Genomic DNA, 18,083 nt, shown 5'->3' with positions numbered 1-18,083 from the left:
TACTCCATACCACTGTAGCTGGATAAATACATCTTTCTACAAACTATCACTGTTTTCGAATTCTCAGGAAAAACAAAGTAAAACTTGAATCACCCCGCCTTGTCTCGCTTCCTCCAACAACATCTCTCTGATGTGAAAAAATTAGGAAACACGGAAATAGTGAACCTTAAAATAGCTTCAAAAATTTATCTCTCAGCTTGTTTTCAAATCATTTGGTAAAATAATGGCATAAATGCCTCAGGAAAAACATGTTTACAGTTGTTGCATTAAAATAATTAAACTGTTACACCCTTCATTTTCATACTGCACATGCTAAGACTGTTGCATCCTGGGAATTTCAGGCAAAGCTTGGTGGCATGACAGAGCGATTGATTTGGGGAAAATATCTCCAACTAGGCTTTAAAAAGAGGCTGAGGCCTCCAAGTAAAAACATCAAGGAAGGTATTCAAAGACACTAAAGGTAATTTTATAGGCAAGTTTATCATTTTATTATGGGTAGAAATCTTATTTCAAGCCCTGGATAGTTTAGCTCGGAATGAAAACATTTTGGAAAAAAATATTTTTAGTGATTTGATGGGGGAGGGACAATCCTAATTTCAGAAGCCCCACATAGCATTATGTCTGTGCTCATTCTGTTACATTTTGTCAGCAAGATGTTCCAATATAATTTTACCTCATCATAGACGTGTCTCAAGAAGTCAAGCTCGCTAACAAGTCCATCCAGTTTATCCACAAGTTGATGTTTCGTCAGGTACGAATCATCGACACCCTAAGCAAAAACAGACAGGTTATCTTCAATTCTATTGTGACAGCATAAGGATCAATTGTTCACTATCAAAGAAAATTCTATGAAAAATGTACCTTCTTCAAAGTAACAAAATCATTTTCCATTGCTGCGCGATTATTCAGTTCATCTTCATATCTTTTTGTAAAAAAGGAACATTTATTATCCTCATAATGTGCAAACATTAATCATACCATTACAATACATATGTGCCCATCATACTGGAGGCACAATTCTTTAATCACTTCTGCCAAGGAGTAGACAACCACCAAGGTTGAATAGTGTAGGAGAGAAGAAACAATACGTTAGGATGCAGTGGTCAGATAATACGAACATTAGATTTTAAAAGCTTGTGATTTTATGAGGAAAAGAGTTCCACTGTTTAGAAGTCCTGGTAAAGAATGAGTTAGAGTAGGAGAGGCTGAAGTGCTGGGAATATACATACAACACACATATATCCCATATTTGGTCAGTGCTCATGGCAAATGGACCAATTACATTGGAGTGACATAGACTATGAGCTAAAGAGGCAAAATATTTGGTCAGGCAGCATGGGAGATGCCCAGTATCCACCCAATGGTATCCCATACTAGAATATAAAGACCAGGTGCTCCCAATGACAGGGGTTTCTAATGCTTCAGGTCATCTCCATTATTAAAATTCAGCTGACCAGCAAAAAAAATGGCAGGGTCAACATTTTGGATTTATAGTTCAACCTTCTATTGGCGTCTGTTGTACAGGGCTACAAACGTAAGGGTGAAAACATTTGTTTCAGCTCTGTCGACAAAACTCATTCGAATAGTATTTTAAGAAAGAAAAAAATCTGCATTTCTAAAACACCTCTCACAATCTCAGACCATCCCAAACACTTCACAGCCAGTGAAGTACTATTTGAAGTGTAGTCACCATTGTAACGCAAGAAATGCACACAGCATTGAGTTCGCTGACCAGATAATCTGTTAGGTGGTATTAGTTGAAGGATAAATTTTGGCTCGGAAACCAGGAGAACTCACTTGCTCTTCTTCGAATAGTATGGGATCTTTTACATCCACCTAAGAGGGTAGACATGGACTCGGTTTAACGTCTCATTCAAAAGACGGCAGCTTTGACAGTGCAGCGCCCTCTCAGCACTGCACTGGAGTGTCAGCCGAGATGATATGCTCAAGTCTCTGGAGTGGGGTTTGAAGCCATGATCTTCTGTCTCCAAGGCAAGAGAGTGTTCCCAACTAACCAACGGTGACACTCAGTGAAGGCCACATATATTAAGTGATTATTTCCTTTGTGAATTAAACTATCAGCAGAGAGAGTATATGGGAATGTCCTAAAATTCGTAGAAGCAAAAAGGTTTGTCTTTAAACCAGTAAGCAGTTACGCTCCCATGGATGTTCCTGCAGTGTTTGCTGCTTCCTGCGTGTGGTAAGAATGAAGGAACTTTGAAGATGCCAGCAGATGGGTTTGTTTTTGCAAGTATTATACATACTTGGATATTATAGGCTACAGTGTTGTTGACACAAATCGAAGAAGCTTTTGGGACTTGTCATACCAGCTTACTCCCGAGTTCCCTGAGGACACAGTATCAGTAAAACCTGCATGCCTTCTCCAACATTCACAGGAACCTGCACTATGCAACAGCTCCCTCAGCAACCACTCCGTGCTTCTGAAACACCTCACAGGTAAAGTGTCCTAATTTAAATATGACACTCTGTGTAAAAATGAATGTACGTCACAATAAAAGAAACAGAAACCTGGGAGGTAAACTAATAAGGGAGGGGTAAAAAAAAAATCACAACAGGGGCTTTTCTTCTCTTTCAGGAAAGAATGTGAGGAGGAAGTGTGCATGTTGAAAGATCTACAACACACATTCTTGCTGCTTCTCACCTTCATATTGCTAATCAATGGAATCACCCATGCAGTAAGTATCGCAATGTATAAGATACTTTCCAATTTTATATTGAGCAAAGGATAATTTTTTCCAGAAACTTTCTCAACGGAAACGATTTTTTAAAAGAAGTGGAGTAAGCCAAATTTCATTATGATCTGATGTATTTTTACAGGTGTCAGTGTACTACAGGGACTACTGCCAGACTTGTAACTGCAGCCCCGAGTTACAATACTGCTCCTAATTATTCCCTCTCTACCCAGGGACCAGCTAAATTGTAGTATGAGAAGAGAGCGGATGGGAGATTGGCTATCTGCTAACATTACAAACTAAGTTTTCTAAATTAGATTTTTCGCATCAGGTTGCAGTTTTGTAACAGGTGTGAAGGCCAAGTGATGTGAGACGATTGCCCGGGGATGACCTCCCACCTGTTGCTAAGTCTACTTGAGCTTACACTGCAGTGTTTGCTACTCGGCACAGACAAAACCCCTTCAGCTCAATGCAAACATCAAGTGGTACCTGTCGTTTAACAAGAGCAGACTTTGGTGCACTAACTGAGCTGTGCGAACCAGAGAGTGACTTGGAGAGGTCCCAAGTCCAATCGTTGGTCTGTCCTGGTCTCAGTTGAGGCAGTACAGTTGAACTCAGGACTTGGGAAGGAGAAAATTTGAAACCAGAGTTTCTTTTCAATTTCTTTATGCAGCGTGTTGGAAAATCAGGAAATGCTTTACCAAGTGAGTGGTTAAGGAGAGACCATTGTATTTGTTAAGGGAGAAGCAGATAAATATTTAAAGCAGAGGACGATACAGGTTGGTGGAGAGAGAGAGAGAATGGGATTGCTCAAGCAAAGAGCCAGCATAGACACAATGGCCTCTTTCTTTGATTCTATGGTTTACACCTGCTGTTTAATCAGAGCAGACTTCTTAAAAGCAACAGAATTTTATTTGATACATACTGGATCTTGAGTCCCGTCACTGTGCCATGCATTTGCTCCAGTTCGCTATCCAGCCGAAACTTGTCCTGCTTAAAACTTTCCAGCTGTCGGGTGAGGGCACTGATGTATGACTTGTACACATCCTCATTGTTGGAACTGTAACCTCCCTGCTGCTGCAAGACGGCCCATTTGGTCTCCAACATTTTGTTTTGTTGCTCAAGGTGACGAACCTGGAAGGGTGGAAGGGGTAGTGGGAGGGGGTAGCGGGGGTAGAGAATAAGAAAGCACTCAAAATTGGAAAGCACCGTTAGCACAAGAACAACAAAACAATTTTAAGTACCTATCGGATCCAAAGCAGGCAAAAACGAACAGCTGTCACTTCCCACTGAAAATGATGAACCTATTTTTAAACTGCAGGAAAATATTTTACAGGCAGAACTGACAGAAAAGCAATTTTATTTTGTTACCTTGTCGATAAAGACTGCAAAGCGGTTATTGAGTGTCTTGATCTGGTCTTTTTCTTCCCGTCGAATCACCTGGATGAGAGGATCGACCTCCAGGTTGTATGCAGCAGAGGTTTTGATGCTTGTTTGGCTGGATAAAGGACTGACTTTGTCAAAACTCTTTAAAGTCGTAACTGTGCTCCTTTTCACAGAGGTTTCTTTCCCTGTCATGCTCGACTGGCTATAGGAGCTGCTGCTGCTGCCTCGGACCCTAGATTGCTCAGAGTGCTTCAACATTTTGGCTTTTTCTGAAAGCGGTGGTGGAAGTCAACTGGAACTCTGCAAAATCAAAGGTTGCCAAATCTGGTTAAGGTTTACAAGTCTGCACGCCCTTTATATAGAGCAAGAACCTGCCTCAAGTTGTATTGCACGTTTGTCCAGAAGATCCTTTCTTGGAGTTGTGTGGAATGTGGTTATGCCACCTACATACCAAAGGCTTGGCCTAATACTTAATGAACACATTCCATTATGATATTCGAATTACTTGCCATTCATGCCTTCCTTCGAAACAATTTGGCTGCCATAACACATCTACTGATTTATTTTGTGACCTACAACAAATATTCAATATATTCTATGATAACAGTGCAAAAGACAAGGCTGAAGTACCGAGTGGATGATCCATGTCGGCCTCCTCCTGAGGTCGCCACCATCATTGAAGTCAATCTTCAGCCACACGATTCACTCCACACGCTATTAAGAAGCAGCTGAGCGCACTGGATACGGCAAAGGCTATGGGCCCCGACAACATCCCGGCTGTCGTGCTGAAGCCTTGTGCTCCAGAACTAGCCGCGCCTCTAGCCAAGCTGTTCCAGTACAGCTACAACACTGTCATCTACCTGACAATGTGGAAAAGTGCCCAGGTATGTCCTGTCCACAAAAAGCAGGACAAATCCAATTCGGCCAATTACCACCCCATCAGCCTACCCTCAGCAAAGTGATGGAAGGGATCGTCGACTGTATCAAGCGGCACTTACTCATCAATAACCTGGTCACTGATACTCAGTTTGGGTTCCGCTAGGACCACTCAGCTCCAGACCTCATTACACCCTTGGTCCAAACATGGACAAAAGAGCTGAATTCCAGAGGTGAGGCGAGAGTGACTGCCCTTGACATCAAGGCAGCATTTGACCAAGTGTGGCATCAAGGAGCCCTAGTAAAACTGAAGTCAATGGAAATCAGGGGGAAAACTCTCCACTAGCTGGAGTCATACCTAGCACAAAGGAAGATGGTTGTGGTTGTTGGAGGTCAATCATCCCAGTCCCAGGACATTGCTGCAGGAGTTCCTCAGGACAGTGTCCTAAGCCCAACCATCTTCAGCTGCTTCATCAATGACCTTCCCTCCATCATAAGGTCAGAAGTGGGGATGTCCGCTGATGACTGCACAGTGTTCAGTTCCATTCGCAACTCCTCAGAAAATGAAGCAGTCCATGCCCGCATGCAGCAAGACCTGGACGACATTCAGGCCTGTGCTGATAAGTGGCAAGTAATAATCGCACCATACAAATGCCAGGCAATGACTATCTCCAACAAGAGAGAGTCTACCACCACCCTTTGATATTCAACGGTATTACCATCGCCGAATCCATCACCATCAACATCCTGGGGGTCACCAGTGACCAGAAACTTAACTGGACCAGCCACATAAATACTGTGGCTACAAGAGCAGGTCAGAGGCTGGGTATTCTGTGGCAAGTGTCTCATCTCCTGACTCCTCAAAGCCTTTCCACCATCTACAAGGCACTAGTCAGGAGTGTGATGGAACACTCTCCACTTGCTTGGATGAATGTAGCTCCAACAACACTTAAGAAGCTTGACAACATCCAGGACAAAGCAGCCCGCTTGATCGGCACCCCATCCACCACCTTCAACATTCACTCCCTCCATCACCGGCGCACAGTGGCTACAGTGTGTACCATCTACAAGATGAACTGCAGCCAAGGCTTTTTTGACAGCACCTCCCAAAACCCATGACAGGGCAGCAGGTGCATGGGAACACCAGCACTTCTGAGTCACACACCATCCTGACTTGGAAATATATCGGCTGTTCCTTCATCGTTGCTGGGTCACAATCCTGGAACTCTCTCCCTAACAGCACTGTGGGAGTACCTTCATCTCACGGACTGCAGCGGTTCAAGAATTGGCTCACTACCACCTTCTCAAGGGGCAATTAAGGATGGGCAATAAATGCCGGCCTTGCCAGCGACGCCCACATCGCAGGAAGGAATTTTAAAAAATACTCAGTGGGGCAGAGCATCATTCACAAGGGTAGAAATTGGTCATCGTTGTACCTGTTTAATGGGCGGAAAATAAGGGCAAAAATGGCCAATTTTGCAGCATCTATGAAATTGGGTTGCCCCGAGTGGAGCTGGCATGGTTTTGCTGGCATGGATGCGGCCTAAGATGAATACCATTATTGGGGGGATTTTAATATGGAGCCAGGAGGAGCAGTGCTCCTGGCTCCACAGCACTGCTGCCCCCCTTCCTGCTGGCCTCCGCTCCCCACCCCTCCCAGGGTTTATCGAAGGCCACTGCCAGTGAGGCAAGTGATCCAAATTCCAATCCTCCTGAAGGACAAGTTGCCTGTGGAGGCACGGTCGGTGCTGGCAGCTTGCCCGGAATATTTACAAGGCCCAATTTCGAGCTGACCTCGAGCCTCTCGGTTCGGGCATGTCCCCACCCAGTGCCAAGTCTGGCCCTGAAAATGGGCCCAGACAAATTTTCACACCATAGAGCTGCACACAACAGACTACTGATGTGATGATCTTACATTCAAGTACAAAATGATTGCTTTTCCTCAGCAAGTATGGATTGAACACACTCATTCGAAGAGAGACATATTCATCAGCCATTTTGTGTGTTGCTTTTTGAAGAAAGAGACACGTGGTCCATTCAGGAGACAAGCACCTTTCCTGATATTTTACCAATGTTTCTGCTGTTGACAGGTCAACTCTCGTTCAGATTTTTTGTATCAAAAAGATAGTTTGCCTCAAGTGGATCAGAACTATACACATTTACTTGCCCCTACGCCAAGACTGACCATACCTGTCTTTGTAGTTCAGTTAGGTTTGTACCATGAAGCCGATGGGCCATAAAGTTTAGGTCCATGTTCCCATTAATTTGGTTAGATCTCAAGCTGCTGACACTAACAGATCTTGGTGTTCCGATTTCGGATTTATCCACCAACGGGGCAACATTACCAAGACCACCCCTTTCCAAACCCCCAGCCCCACAAAATTCAAACAGGACAAACCAGCAAATAGGACATAAAAGCGCAAAGAGAATTGATTGCTTGGACTTCCTGGGCTGGATTGTCACGGCTTGTGAGCTGCATGTGTCCCTTGTGCCACGGTTTGGACTCCAGAGGAGGAATGTGTGCAAATCTACTTTTGCACTTTAGCACAAGTAAACAGCATTTGGTCTTGGAATTACACCCTGTGAACCGTAGCATAGGAACGCTTTACAAATTTGGAGGAAATTCTCTTCACTATTTAAAGAGGCATTTTCCTGCTGCATAAAAATGGCTTAACCCAGCCATTAAAATAGCAGAGAAAGGAATTTCATATGAATGTGTTGTGTGCTCACAAACTAATATTTGCACAGCATAATCTCAAGATCTTTCTTTAAATGTACTTGGGCAAATAGGGCCTAAAATGTTAACTTATCTTCTCCAATCATGTAATTTATTTTAACACAAACAGGTCAAAGGAGATTGTTGTGTGTTTAAAAGGAAGGACATAAAACTAGTTGAGTAGGACATTAACAATGCAAACCATAAATAATGTGATACGTGACCTAGATATATGCTAATTAAATAATTCAGCAAACTTGAGTATCCTGTTTTGATGTGGGCGGAAGAAGTTCAATTCTGAAAACAAATTAAGTTTCAACTTTCATAAAAATGGCATAGAATCTACAGGACAGAAACAAGCCTGAAGGACCCGAAAGCAGGTGTTTCTACTCCATACAAGCTTCCTCCCACTCTCATTCCCTCTTCCCATCCTGCTCCCGTATCCCTTAATTCCCTTCTCCCTCGTGTATGCATCAAGCCTCCCCTTAAATGCATCAACGCTATCTGCTTCAACCAACCCATGTGGCAGCTAGTTCCACATTTTCACCACACTCTGTAGAAATAAATTTCCCCTAAATCCTTTGTTTGATCTGTTAGTGACTATCTTATATTCATGCACTCTTCTTCTGGACTCACCCACAACTGGAAACAGTTTCTCCACATCCACCCTCTTGAACCCCCCTCTTAAACCATGCCAACATTTTTAAGACCTCTATTGGACCCCCTCTTAGTCTTCTCTTTGGAGCCCCAATCTTCACAATCTTTCCTTACAGTTGTACCCTCTCAGTTCTGGTACCATCCTTGTAAATTTTTTCTGTACTTTCTCCAGTGCCTCAATCTACTTTTTATAATATGGACAGACTAAGAACCTCGCACAGTACTCCAAGGGCTGGATTTTTGGCTTTAGTGATTTAGTGGGGTGTAGCAGTAGCAGGGCGGTCCTGATACCGCCTGAAAAAAGTTTGCGCCCTCGTCTGCAAATTTCGCCAAAAAATGAGGATCCATGATCGGGGGCACTAAATCAGGCGTCACACAACGAACTTTGTGCGCCCGAGCTGAAAATCGCGGCATTAAAAAAAGTCCCCATTTTGCACATACGCAGTCGCATTTCAGTTTTCCCGGCCCACTTGTGAGACTTCGGCAGAAATGGAGTAGCAAGAGGGCAGGCAGCGTGCCAGAAGATTCTCCACAGAGGCTGCTGAGGCCTCAGTGCAGGCCGTTGAAAGGAGGTGGTCTGCACTCCATCTAGTCGGAGGATGGAGGCCGTTGCCCAGCATTTTCAAACTCACCTGGCAGAAGATCGCACAGGAGGTGTCAGCAGCAGACATGGTGGCCAGAACTGGCACACAATGCCACAAGAAGTTCAATGACCTCACGGGGGTCATCAGGGTGAGTGCCCTTCACATTTATCAGCTGTGTCAGCTGTCGCTCAGTGGGTAGCACTTTTGCCTCTGAGTCAGAAGGTTGTAGGTTCAAGTCCCACTCCAGGGACTTGAGCACATAAATTCAGGCTGGCACTTCAGTGCAGTGCTGAGGGAGTGCTGCACTGTCAGAGGTATCGTCTTTTGGATGAGATGTTAAACCAAGGTCCCGTCTGCTCTCTCAAGTGAGCGTAAAAGATCCCATGGCACTATTTTGAAGAAGAGCAGGTGAGTTATCCCCAGTGTTCTGGCCAATATTTATCCCTGAATCATAACAAAAAAAAAACATTCTCTGGTCATTATTACATTGCTGTTTGTGGGAGCTTGCTGTGTGCAAATTGGCTGCCCCGTTTCCTACATTACAACAGTGACTACACTCCAAAAGTACTTCATTGGTTGTAAAGCACTTTGGGACGTCTGTTGGTCGTAAAAGGCGCTATATAAATGTAAGTCTTTCTTTCTTCTTTGAACTAGTGCCATGGGACTGGAAGGGGGCAGCTGCAGCTGCTGGATCTAACCAATGTCAGTGGCCTTCAAAGATTTGTGCACAAACACCTGCAGGTCTCTGTGTTCTTGCACCCCCTTTAAAATTGTACCATTTAATGTGTATGGACTCTGTTATGTATGTTAATTGGGTTTTACCTGCCACCGGAGGGTGTGACTATCGGAGTCCTAATGGTCACTGGCAGATACGTGCAAGCCGTGTATATAATGTTGGCAGCCATGTTGATTCCTCACTTTGAGAATAAATAAACTGGAGTAAGGTCATGCCTGAACTAGCTCACCATACTTAGCCTCGTGGAGTTATTCGATACTTAACAATTGGCGACGAGTTAAAAATACAAACTTTCACGCAACCATGTCTGATGGAATTTTGGAGAGAGTCGTGGAAGAGGAAGACTGGGAGGATTTCACTGATCGCCTCGGCCAGTACTTCGTAGCCAACGGATTGGAAGGAACCGATAACGCAATTAAGCGCAGGGCGGTTCTCCTCAGCGTTTGTGGGTCCAAAATTTATGGCCTTATCAAGAATCTACTCTCACTGACTCGACCAATGGATAAGACTTACGATGAATTGTGTACGCTGGTTCGGAACCACTTTAAACCAAGGAAAACATCATCATGGCGAAGTATCGTTTCTGTACGCACAATCGTTCCGAGGACGTGGCAGAACTTGTCACCGACCTGAGACATGTCGCTGGGCCATGGAACTTCGAAGCTGCGTTGGAGGAAATGCTGCGGGACTTTTTTGTGCTTGGCATTGGCCACGAGATCATCCTTCGAAAGCTGCTGGTTGCTGAATCTCTAGACCTGAGCAGGGCCATCACGATCGCCCAGGCATGCATGTCCATGGACGAAAACTCGAAACAGATATCTTCCCAGCATCGAAACTCACCGGCAAGTACTGTGCATAAAATAATATCGTCAGCAGGCAGAGCTGCACATGGCAGGGCCGACTCGTCCGCGTTCGTACGACCTGTAACTGCTCAAAGTCCGCCATCGGGGGGTGAATCAAATCTCGTCTTGTTGGCATTGCGGGGGCTATCATCGGGCCCATCAATGCCGATTCAAGCAATACGTGTGCAAAGGCTGTGCAACAATGGGGCAACTTCAGCGAATGTGTCCGCAACCGAGCAAGCGTGCTGCGACACACCACGTGGCTGAGGATGATCGATCCAGCGTGGATCAAGCGGTACAGGCAACACAACCCGAGGTACAGGACGAAGTGTATGGGGTACATTCTTTTACCAAAAGTCCTCCGATAATGCTGGAAGTTAAATTAAATGGGGTTCCAGTATCCATGGAATTGGACATGGGTGTGAGTCAGTCAATAATGAGCCAGAGGGCTTTCGAAAAGCTGTGGGACACTGGGCTCAGTTTGGGTCTTTTTGCCTTAATCAATGCGAAGCTGCATACCTACACCAAAGAGCTCATACCAGTCATTGGCAGCGCGGCAGTAAAGGTATCGTACGATGGAGCTGTGCATGATTTATCGTTGTGGACAGTTCCAGGTAATGGCCCAACACTGTTCGGCAGGAGTTGGCTTGAGAAAATTAAATGGAACTGGAACGATATTAAAGCCTCATCATCAGTGGATGACGCTTCGTGTGCTCAAGTGCGGAGAAAGTTTCCCTCATTGTTCGAACCAGGCATCGGCAACTTCACGGGAGCCAAGGTGCAGATCCACCTAGGCCCGGATGCAAGACCTGTCCATCACAAGGCTCGGGCGGTTCCGTACATGATGAGGGGGAAGGTCGAGATCGAACTGGACAGACTTCAATGGGAAGGAATCATATCACCAGTCGAGTTCAGCTAATGGGCCAGTCCAATTGTCCCAATGTTGAAAAGTGATGGCACGGTCAGGATCTGCGGCGACTACAAGGTAACGATCAACCAAGTCTCGATACAGGATCAGTACCCGTTACTCAAGGCTGATGACCTGTTTGCAACGCTAGCGGGGGGGAAGTCGTTCACCAAATTGGACCTGACCTCCGCTTACATGACACAGGAGCTGGTCGAATCTTCGAAAAAACTGACGTGTATCAACAGGCACAAAGGTCTGTTTATATACCACAGGTACCCTTTCAGAATTCGCTCGGCGGCAGCCATATTTCAGAGAAACATGGAGAGTTTGCTGAAGTCTGTCCCGAGAACCATCGTGTTCCAAGATGACATCCTGATCACCGGTTGCGATGCCACCGAACACCTGCACAACCTGGAAGAGGTTCTACATCGTCTGGACAGAGTGAGACTCAGGCTAAAACGCTCCAATTGCGTTTTCATGGCATCAGAAGTCGAATTCCTGGGGAGAAAGATTGCAGCAGACGGCATCAGGCCTACGGACTCGAAGACAGAGGCAATCAAGAATGCACCCAGACCCCAGAGTGTGACGGAGCTGCGTTCATTCCTGGGTCTTCTCAACTATTTCGGTAACTTTCTACCTAGTTTGAGCACCTGTGACCAGAATCTTTGTTTATATATTTATTCTCGGGATGTGGGCATCACTGGCAAGGCCGGCACTTGTTGCCCATCCCTAGTTGCCCTTGAGAAGGTGGTGGTGGGCCTTCTTCTTGAACATAGAAACATAGAAAATAGGTGCAGGAGTAGGCCATTCGGCCCTTCGAGCCTGCACCGCCATTCAATAAGATCATGGCTGATCATTCACCTCAGTACCCCTTTCCTGCTTTCTCTCCATACCCCTTGATCCCTTTAGCCGTAAGGGCCACATCTAACTCTCTCTTGAATATATCAAACGAACTGGAATCAACAACTCTCTGCGGTAGAGAATTCCACAGGTTAACAACTCTCCGAGTGAAGGAGTTTCTCCTCATCTTGGTCCTAAATGGCCTACCCCTTATCCTTAGAACTACTGCAGTCCATTTGGTGAAGGTGCTCCCATAATGCTATTAGGTAGGGCGTACTAGGATTTTGGCCCAACGATGATAAAGGAATGATATATGTCCAAGTCAGGATGGTGTGTGACTTGTGAGAGGAACTTGTAGCTGCTGGTGTTCCCATGCACCTGCTGCCCTTGTCATTCTAGGTGGTAGAGGTCGCAGGTTTGCCGAGTTGCTGCAGTGCATTGTGTAGATGGTACACACTGCAGCCACGGTGCGCCGGTGGTGGAGGGAGTGAATGGTGAAGGTGGTGGATGGGGTGCCAATCAAGCGGGCTACTTTGTACTGGATGGTGTCGAGCTTCTTGAGTGTTGTTGGAGCTGTACTCATCAGAGACTGTAGAGGGACGTTATGGGGGCCCATGGGAGGCATGAGTTCGGGGCCAGGGGCCCAGGGGCAGCACGGGCCAGCCCACACTGCGATATGTGTGCGCACTAGGTCCGTGCAGCAGAGCTGGTCTCCAGTCGTCTTGGTTAATCCTTGCCACTGGACCATGACCTAGCTCTGTCAAGCCCGTGTGGTGGCTGGTGTGCAACGGTCACCCCACGTTAAAAAAATCCACGCACAGGATCTTCCACCCTTGAGGATGTAGTTCGGGTCCTTCATTGAAACACCTGTGAACTTGTCGTTTTTTTGGCGTGGAAGCAAGTCATCCTCGTTTTCAGGGCCCGCCTATGATGACTCATTCAGGCAAAGTCCTCTATGACTTCCGTCACTGGGGCTAAGGTACTTTCCCTTAGAGCTGAGTGAATTATCTACCATGGGATTTTGCTAATTAAAAAAAAAACTGTTCCTTTTCCACAGTTATCTCTAACATTTCTTATTGTCTATTTCCACCTCTAGTACGCCATCATTCTCACTTCCATCATCATTTTAAAGATAACAATGAAAAATATTTTTTTAATTTATCTGCCATACCTTCATCTTTCATAATAAGACTACCTCCTTCACCCCTGAGCAGTGCTACCCTTTCTCATTCGTCTTTCAATTTTATATACTTACAAAAGCCTTTACTGTTTTCTTTTATGTTATCGACTAACCTTTTTCTTATTCCCTTTTGGCCCTTTTATTCTCCCATTTCACCTCCCCAGTGCACTTCCCCATGATTATCTTTAGTAATATGAGCCCTCATTTTACCACATGACTCCCATTAAGTTTCAGTTTAGATTGAGGCCTAGAAATTTGCCTCGAGCGTTGGCACAGAACAGGTGCATTGGATCGGATGCCTGTTATACGCAGTGCCTGAGATTCAGCTCCCCTGCAGTCGATGCAACTGAATATCAGGCGCTGCGTATAACGGGCGGCAGATCCAATGCTGCCAGAGGCAAATTTCAAATCGCTCTATTTCGCTAGGGAACTCTGTGCTTGGTGAAGATAAGCAGCAGCAATAGACAGGCCTCAGGAAAGGGATGAAGATGAGAATGAAAATAATGCTCCAGCAGAGGACCAGGAATTGCAAAAAGCTCAACAGCTAAGATGGATTTCTGCCATTTAATTTTTCTATTGAGGTTTGCCGGCCATTCTTTTTAAAAACAAAGGCACCAGACTCGTTGATTTATAAATACTGGAACATTTCCACTGGCATTGCTCATGGATAGCCTGGGATCGAGAGTACAGTTTTTTTTGTATTCTTCACAGCCCCGCTGCATGTCAGGTGTTTGGACATCTCTGCAATGGGGCATGATTATTGAACAGTTCCTCCTATCGAGGATGACTTGCTTCCACACCAAAAAGGGATGTGTTCACAAGTGTTTAAATGAAGGACCTAATATTCCAGGTCCCGAACTACATCCTGAAGGGTGGAAGATGCCTGTGCGTGGATTTTTTTAACGTGGGGTGGCCGTTGCACACCAGCCCCCACACGGGCTTGACAGAGCTAGGTCTTGGTCCAGTGGCAAGGGTTAACCAGGACGACTGGAGACCTGCTCTGCTGCACGGACCTAGTGCGCACACATGCTCCTACTATCCATAGATCGCAGTGTGGCCCGTGCTGCCCCTGGGCCCTCGCCTCTTCTGGGCCCCGAACCCTCGCCTCTCCTGGGCCCCGATCACGACGCTCCTGGGCTCCGATCTCTCACTGCTCCTCTGCCCCGAAAAAAAATGGAGCAGTCAGTAACAGGACATCAATTAGTCTCCTCTTATCTTGGAGAATATAACACACGACTGTCTCCATGTAAAATATGATGTATCTCACTGATACTGAAAGATCCCAGGCCTCACGGCTGCACTATTCCTAAGATTATTTTCTGAACACTTAAGAAAACTTGCTTGAGCTGCAAGTGACTTTGTTCTTTCCTCCTCAAAACCTCCTATTCCTGGTTATTTACAAGAAATGTTGCTCCGTCTTCCATGGTGGATTTGCAATAATTGCTTCAGGATCAAGTGATTTTGTTATTTGTTTACTCTTTCTGCCTCCGTCCCTTTTCCCAGATATTCCGATGATTACAAAGGACATCTTCTTCTTGCCCCTTATTCCCTCAGTAGATGTGTAGTTCTTAATGAAGCTGCCATAAATGTCTCCATTACAATAGCGGAGAAAGAAAAAAAGAACAAAAGACTTGGATTTCTATCGCGCCTTTCACGACCACCGGACGTCTCAAGGCGCTTTACAGCCAATGAAGTACTTTTGGAGTGTAGTCACTGTTGTAATGTGGGAAACATGGCGGCCAATTTGCGCACAGCAAGCTCCCACAAATAACAATGCGATAATGACCAGATAATCTGTGTTTTTGTTATGTTGATTGAGGGATAAATATTGGGCCGGACGCGAGAAAAGCTTGTGTAAATAAATGACTTGTGCTAACTCTCACTTTATTATTCCACTGCTAATAAATGAATAGAAGGAATGGTTTTATCTTTTAATAACTAGTAAAGATAAAAATCACACAAAACAAGGAACTACTCAGACTAAAGATAGTAACTTTACTGGATGTGGCTACATACAAGAACATGTTTAATGATCTGTGTGGTCAATGGGGAGAGGGGAATTACATAGAATTACACAGCACAGAAACAGGCCCTTCGGCCCAACAGGTCCGTGCCGGTGTTTATGCTCTACACGAGCCTCCTCCCACCCCATCACCATATCCTTCTATTCCTTTCTCCCTCATGTGTTTATCGAGCTTCCCTTTAAATGCATCTGTGAAGTTGATACAAACAAAGTGCTCATACGATAACATCGCTGTTGTCTCTCGTGGCATTATCTATAATACAATGACGACTTTATGTTGCACTCCTCGTGTAGAGCCGCCTTTACGCGGGCCGAGGTAGACACTGCACGGGAGGTGAAAGAGCACGGGAGGGAAGACAAAAGCAGTGTTTACAAAGCACTCTTACAAACTTCAAAACAATGGGGCAGATTTTCAACAGCAGCCCATTGTGGATTGCACCCACCCTGCCGACATACAAACTGCATCATTTTCATTTGTATTCACTTCAAATCAAATGGGTGCTTATAACGGGCGGGTGACCCACAATGCCAATTTTATACCCAGGCGGCAAATTGAAAATCTACCCCAAGCTGTGGGAACTGGTGGGCCTTTTTTCCACTCATCCAAGGGTAACGCTGGCAAAGGCACAGGTGCTGGTTAAGCACTGATATATTGACCCCATTTCTCTGCAGTAGAAGTCTCTTAAGTGTAGAGTTGCCAAGCCTGTAGGATTGCCCTGAAGTCTCCAGGAAGGAAAGATTAAACACCGGGACACGGCTGCGAGCAATCCGGGAGAGAAATCACTGGCGCAATCAAAAACATTCACCCTGAAATTGCCTCAAATGAAATGCGCACTTACCTCGTACGAGGCCCCAAGTAAAAACTTGCAGAGTTGGGCGCAGCGTAGAGGCCCGCTGATCGCACCGTGGTGCGCGAGCGTGCCTGGGATCACGTGGGACGGTGATCCTTTCACTAGCCAATCAGGAAACAGGGAAAGCCTGTGTCTTGTTGTGTAATTAAATGATGTGACTTGGCTTTAAAGTGCACAGGAAATACTTTGGAGTAAGTAGTTATTTACTGGAAGACTCTGCAAGATTTTTAAAAAAAGATTTAAATGATCTCATCCCTCAAACCGAACCTTTACAGCTACCTGGTAGGTTCTTTTACGTGTTCCTTGTTAATTTTGATACCATTTTCTCAGCCCCCTCTCCTTACGCTGTGCAAACAGGCTCCTGCGCCCATATGCAACAGCCATAACATTTTCCAGTGTAATTGATGGGCAATCAGCCCAACTTTTCAGCAGCAATGAGGATTTGAAAGTCACCGCGGATCATCTGTCCATTCAGAACTTGACCTTAAGTGACTTTAATAGAAGTGCTGAAAATGATGAGGGGCTTAGGTAAAGTAAATAGGGGCAACTGTTTCCACTGGCGGAAGGGTCGGTAACCAGAGGGCACAGATTCAAGATAATTGGCAAAAGAACCAGAGAAGAGATGAGGAGTTTTTCTATTATACAGCGAGTTGTTAGAAATTAGGTCATGCAGAATTAGGTCGACCCGCCTAGGCTTCAATGTTCCTTTATTATGGGGCAGATCTTTCTTTTCTGCTGTGTCAACGAAGTATAGGCTGTCATCTGTCTTTTCAGGCACAAGACCATCAACCGTCCGCTCTGCACACCGGTGGAACAGTTGAACCTCACAGCAACTGCAATGCGAGCGACTGGAGAGAACACGACATCAGAGAGGTGCGTGGACAGAACAGTCAGCTGTAACCTCTGTCAGCCCGGGCAGGCAGTTCGTCAGGATAAATAAGCTTTCCGCCAAGGCTCCGTGATTAAACAGCTTCCACTGCACCATATTAGCCCAGTGTGCTGCAGTGTGTACCATCTACAAGATGCACTGCAAATGTAACGCCCCTATTTAAAAGGGGAGGCAGACAGAAAGCAAGGAACTATAGACCAGTTAGCCTAACATCTGTCGTTGGGAAAATGCTGGAGTCCATTATTAAGGAAGTAGCAGCAGGATATTTGGAAAAGCATGATTCAATCAAGCAGAGTCAGCATGGTTTTATGAAAGGGAAATCATGTTTGACAAATTTGCTGGAGTTCTTTGAGGATGTAACGAGCAGGGTGGATAAGGGGGGAACCAGTGGATGTAGTGTATTTGGATTTCCAGAAGGCATTCGATAAGGTGCCACATAAAAGGTTACTGCACAAGGTAAAAGTACACGGGGTTGGGGGTAATATATTAGCATAGATAGAGGATTGGCTAACTAACAGAAAACAGAGAGTCAGGATACATGGGTCACTTTCCGGTTGGAAAACAGTAACTAGTAGGATGCTGCAGGAATCGGTGCTGGGTCCTCAACTATTTACAATCTATATTAATGACTTGGATGAAGGGACTGAGTGTAAGGTAGCCAAGTTTGCTGATGATACAAAGATAGATGGGAAAGCAAATTGTGAGGAGGACACAAAAAAATCTGCAAAGGGATATAGACAGGCTAAGTGAGTGGGCAAAAATTTGGCAGATGGAGTATAATGTGGGAAAATGTGAGGTTATCCACTTTGGCAGAAATAATAGAAAACCAAATTATAATTTAAATGGAGAAAAATTACAAAATCCTGCAGTACAGAGGGACCTGGGGGTCCTTGTGCATGAAAC

The 18,083-nt window shown here is 45.3% G+C and overlaps 1 protein-coding gene across 4 annotated transcripts in view; it reads right to left on the bottom strand.

The window, feature by feature from the left end:
- LOC139240845 (keratin, type II cytoskeletal 8-like) overlaps positions 1-18,083 on the bottom strand; it is a 119,254-nt gene that overhangs the window by 9,188 nt on the left and 91,983 nt on the right. For all 4 annotated transcript variants that reach the window (XM_070869327.1, XM_070869328.1, XM_070869329.1 and 1 more), the window contains exons 3-6: positions 4,065-4,379; positions 3,619-3,827; positions 862-922; positions 674-769 (exon numbers count right to left, since the gene is read on the bottom strand). In XM_070869327.1, the coding sequence (XP_070725428.1) occupies positions 674-769; positions 862-922; positions 3,619-3,827; positions 4,065-4,337 (639 nt within the window). In that variant the 5' untranslated portion in view covers positions 4,338-4,379. The remainder of the gene's footprint in view (positions 1-673; positions 770-861; positions 923-3,618; positions 3,828-4,064; positions 4,380-18,083) is intronic.

The sequence above is a fragment of the Pristiophorus japonicus genome, chromosome X, assembly GCF_044704955.1.
Source record: "Pristiophorus japonicus isolate sPriJap1 chromosome X, sPriJap1.hap1, whole genome shotgun sequence".
Lineage (NCBI taxonomy): Eukaryota > Metazoa > Chordata > Chondrichthyes > Pristiophoridae > Pristiophorus > Pristiophorus japonicus.
Note: the sequence above shows the minus strand (reverse complement) of the source record. Positions and strands in the feature narration are given on the sequence as shown.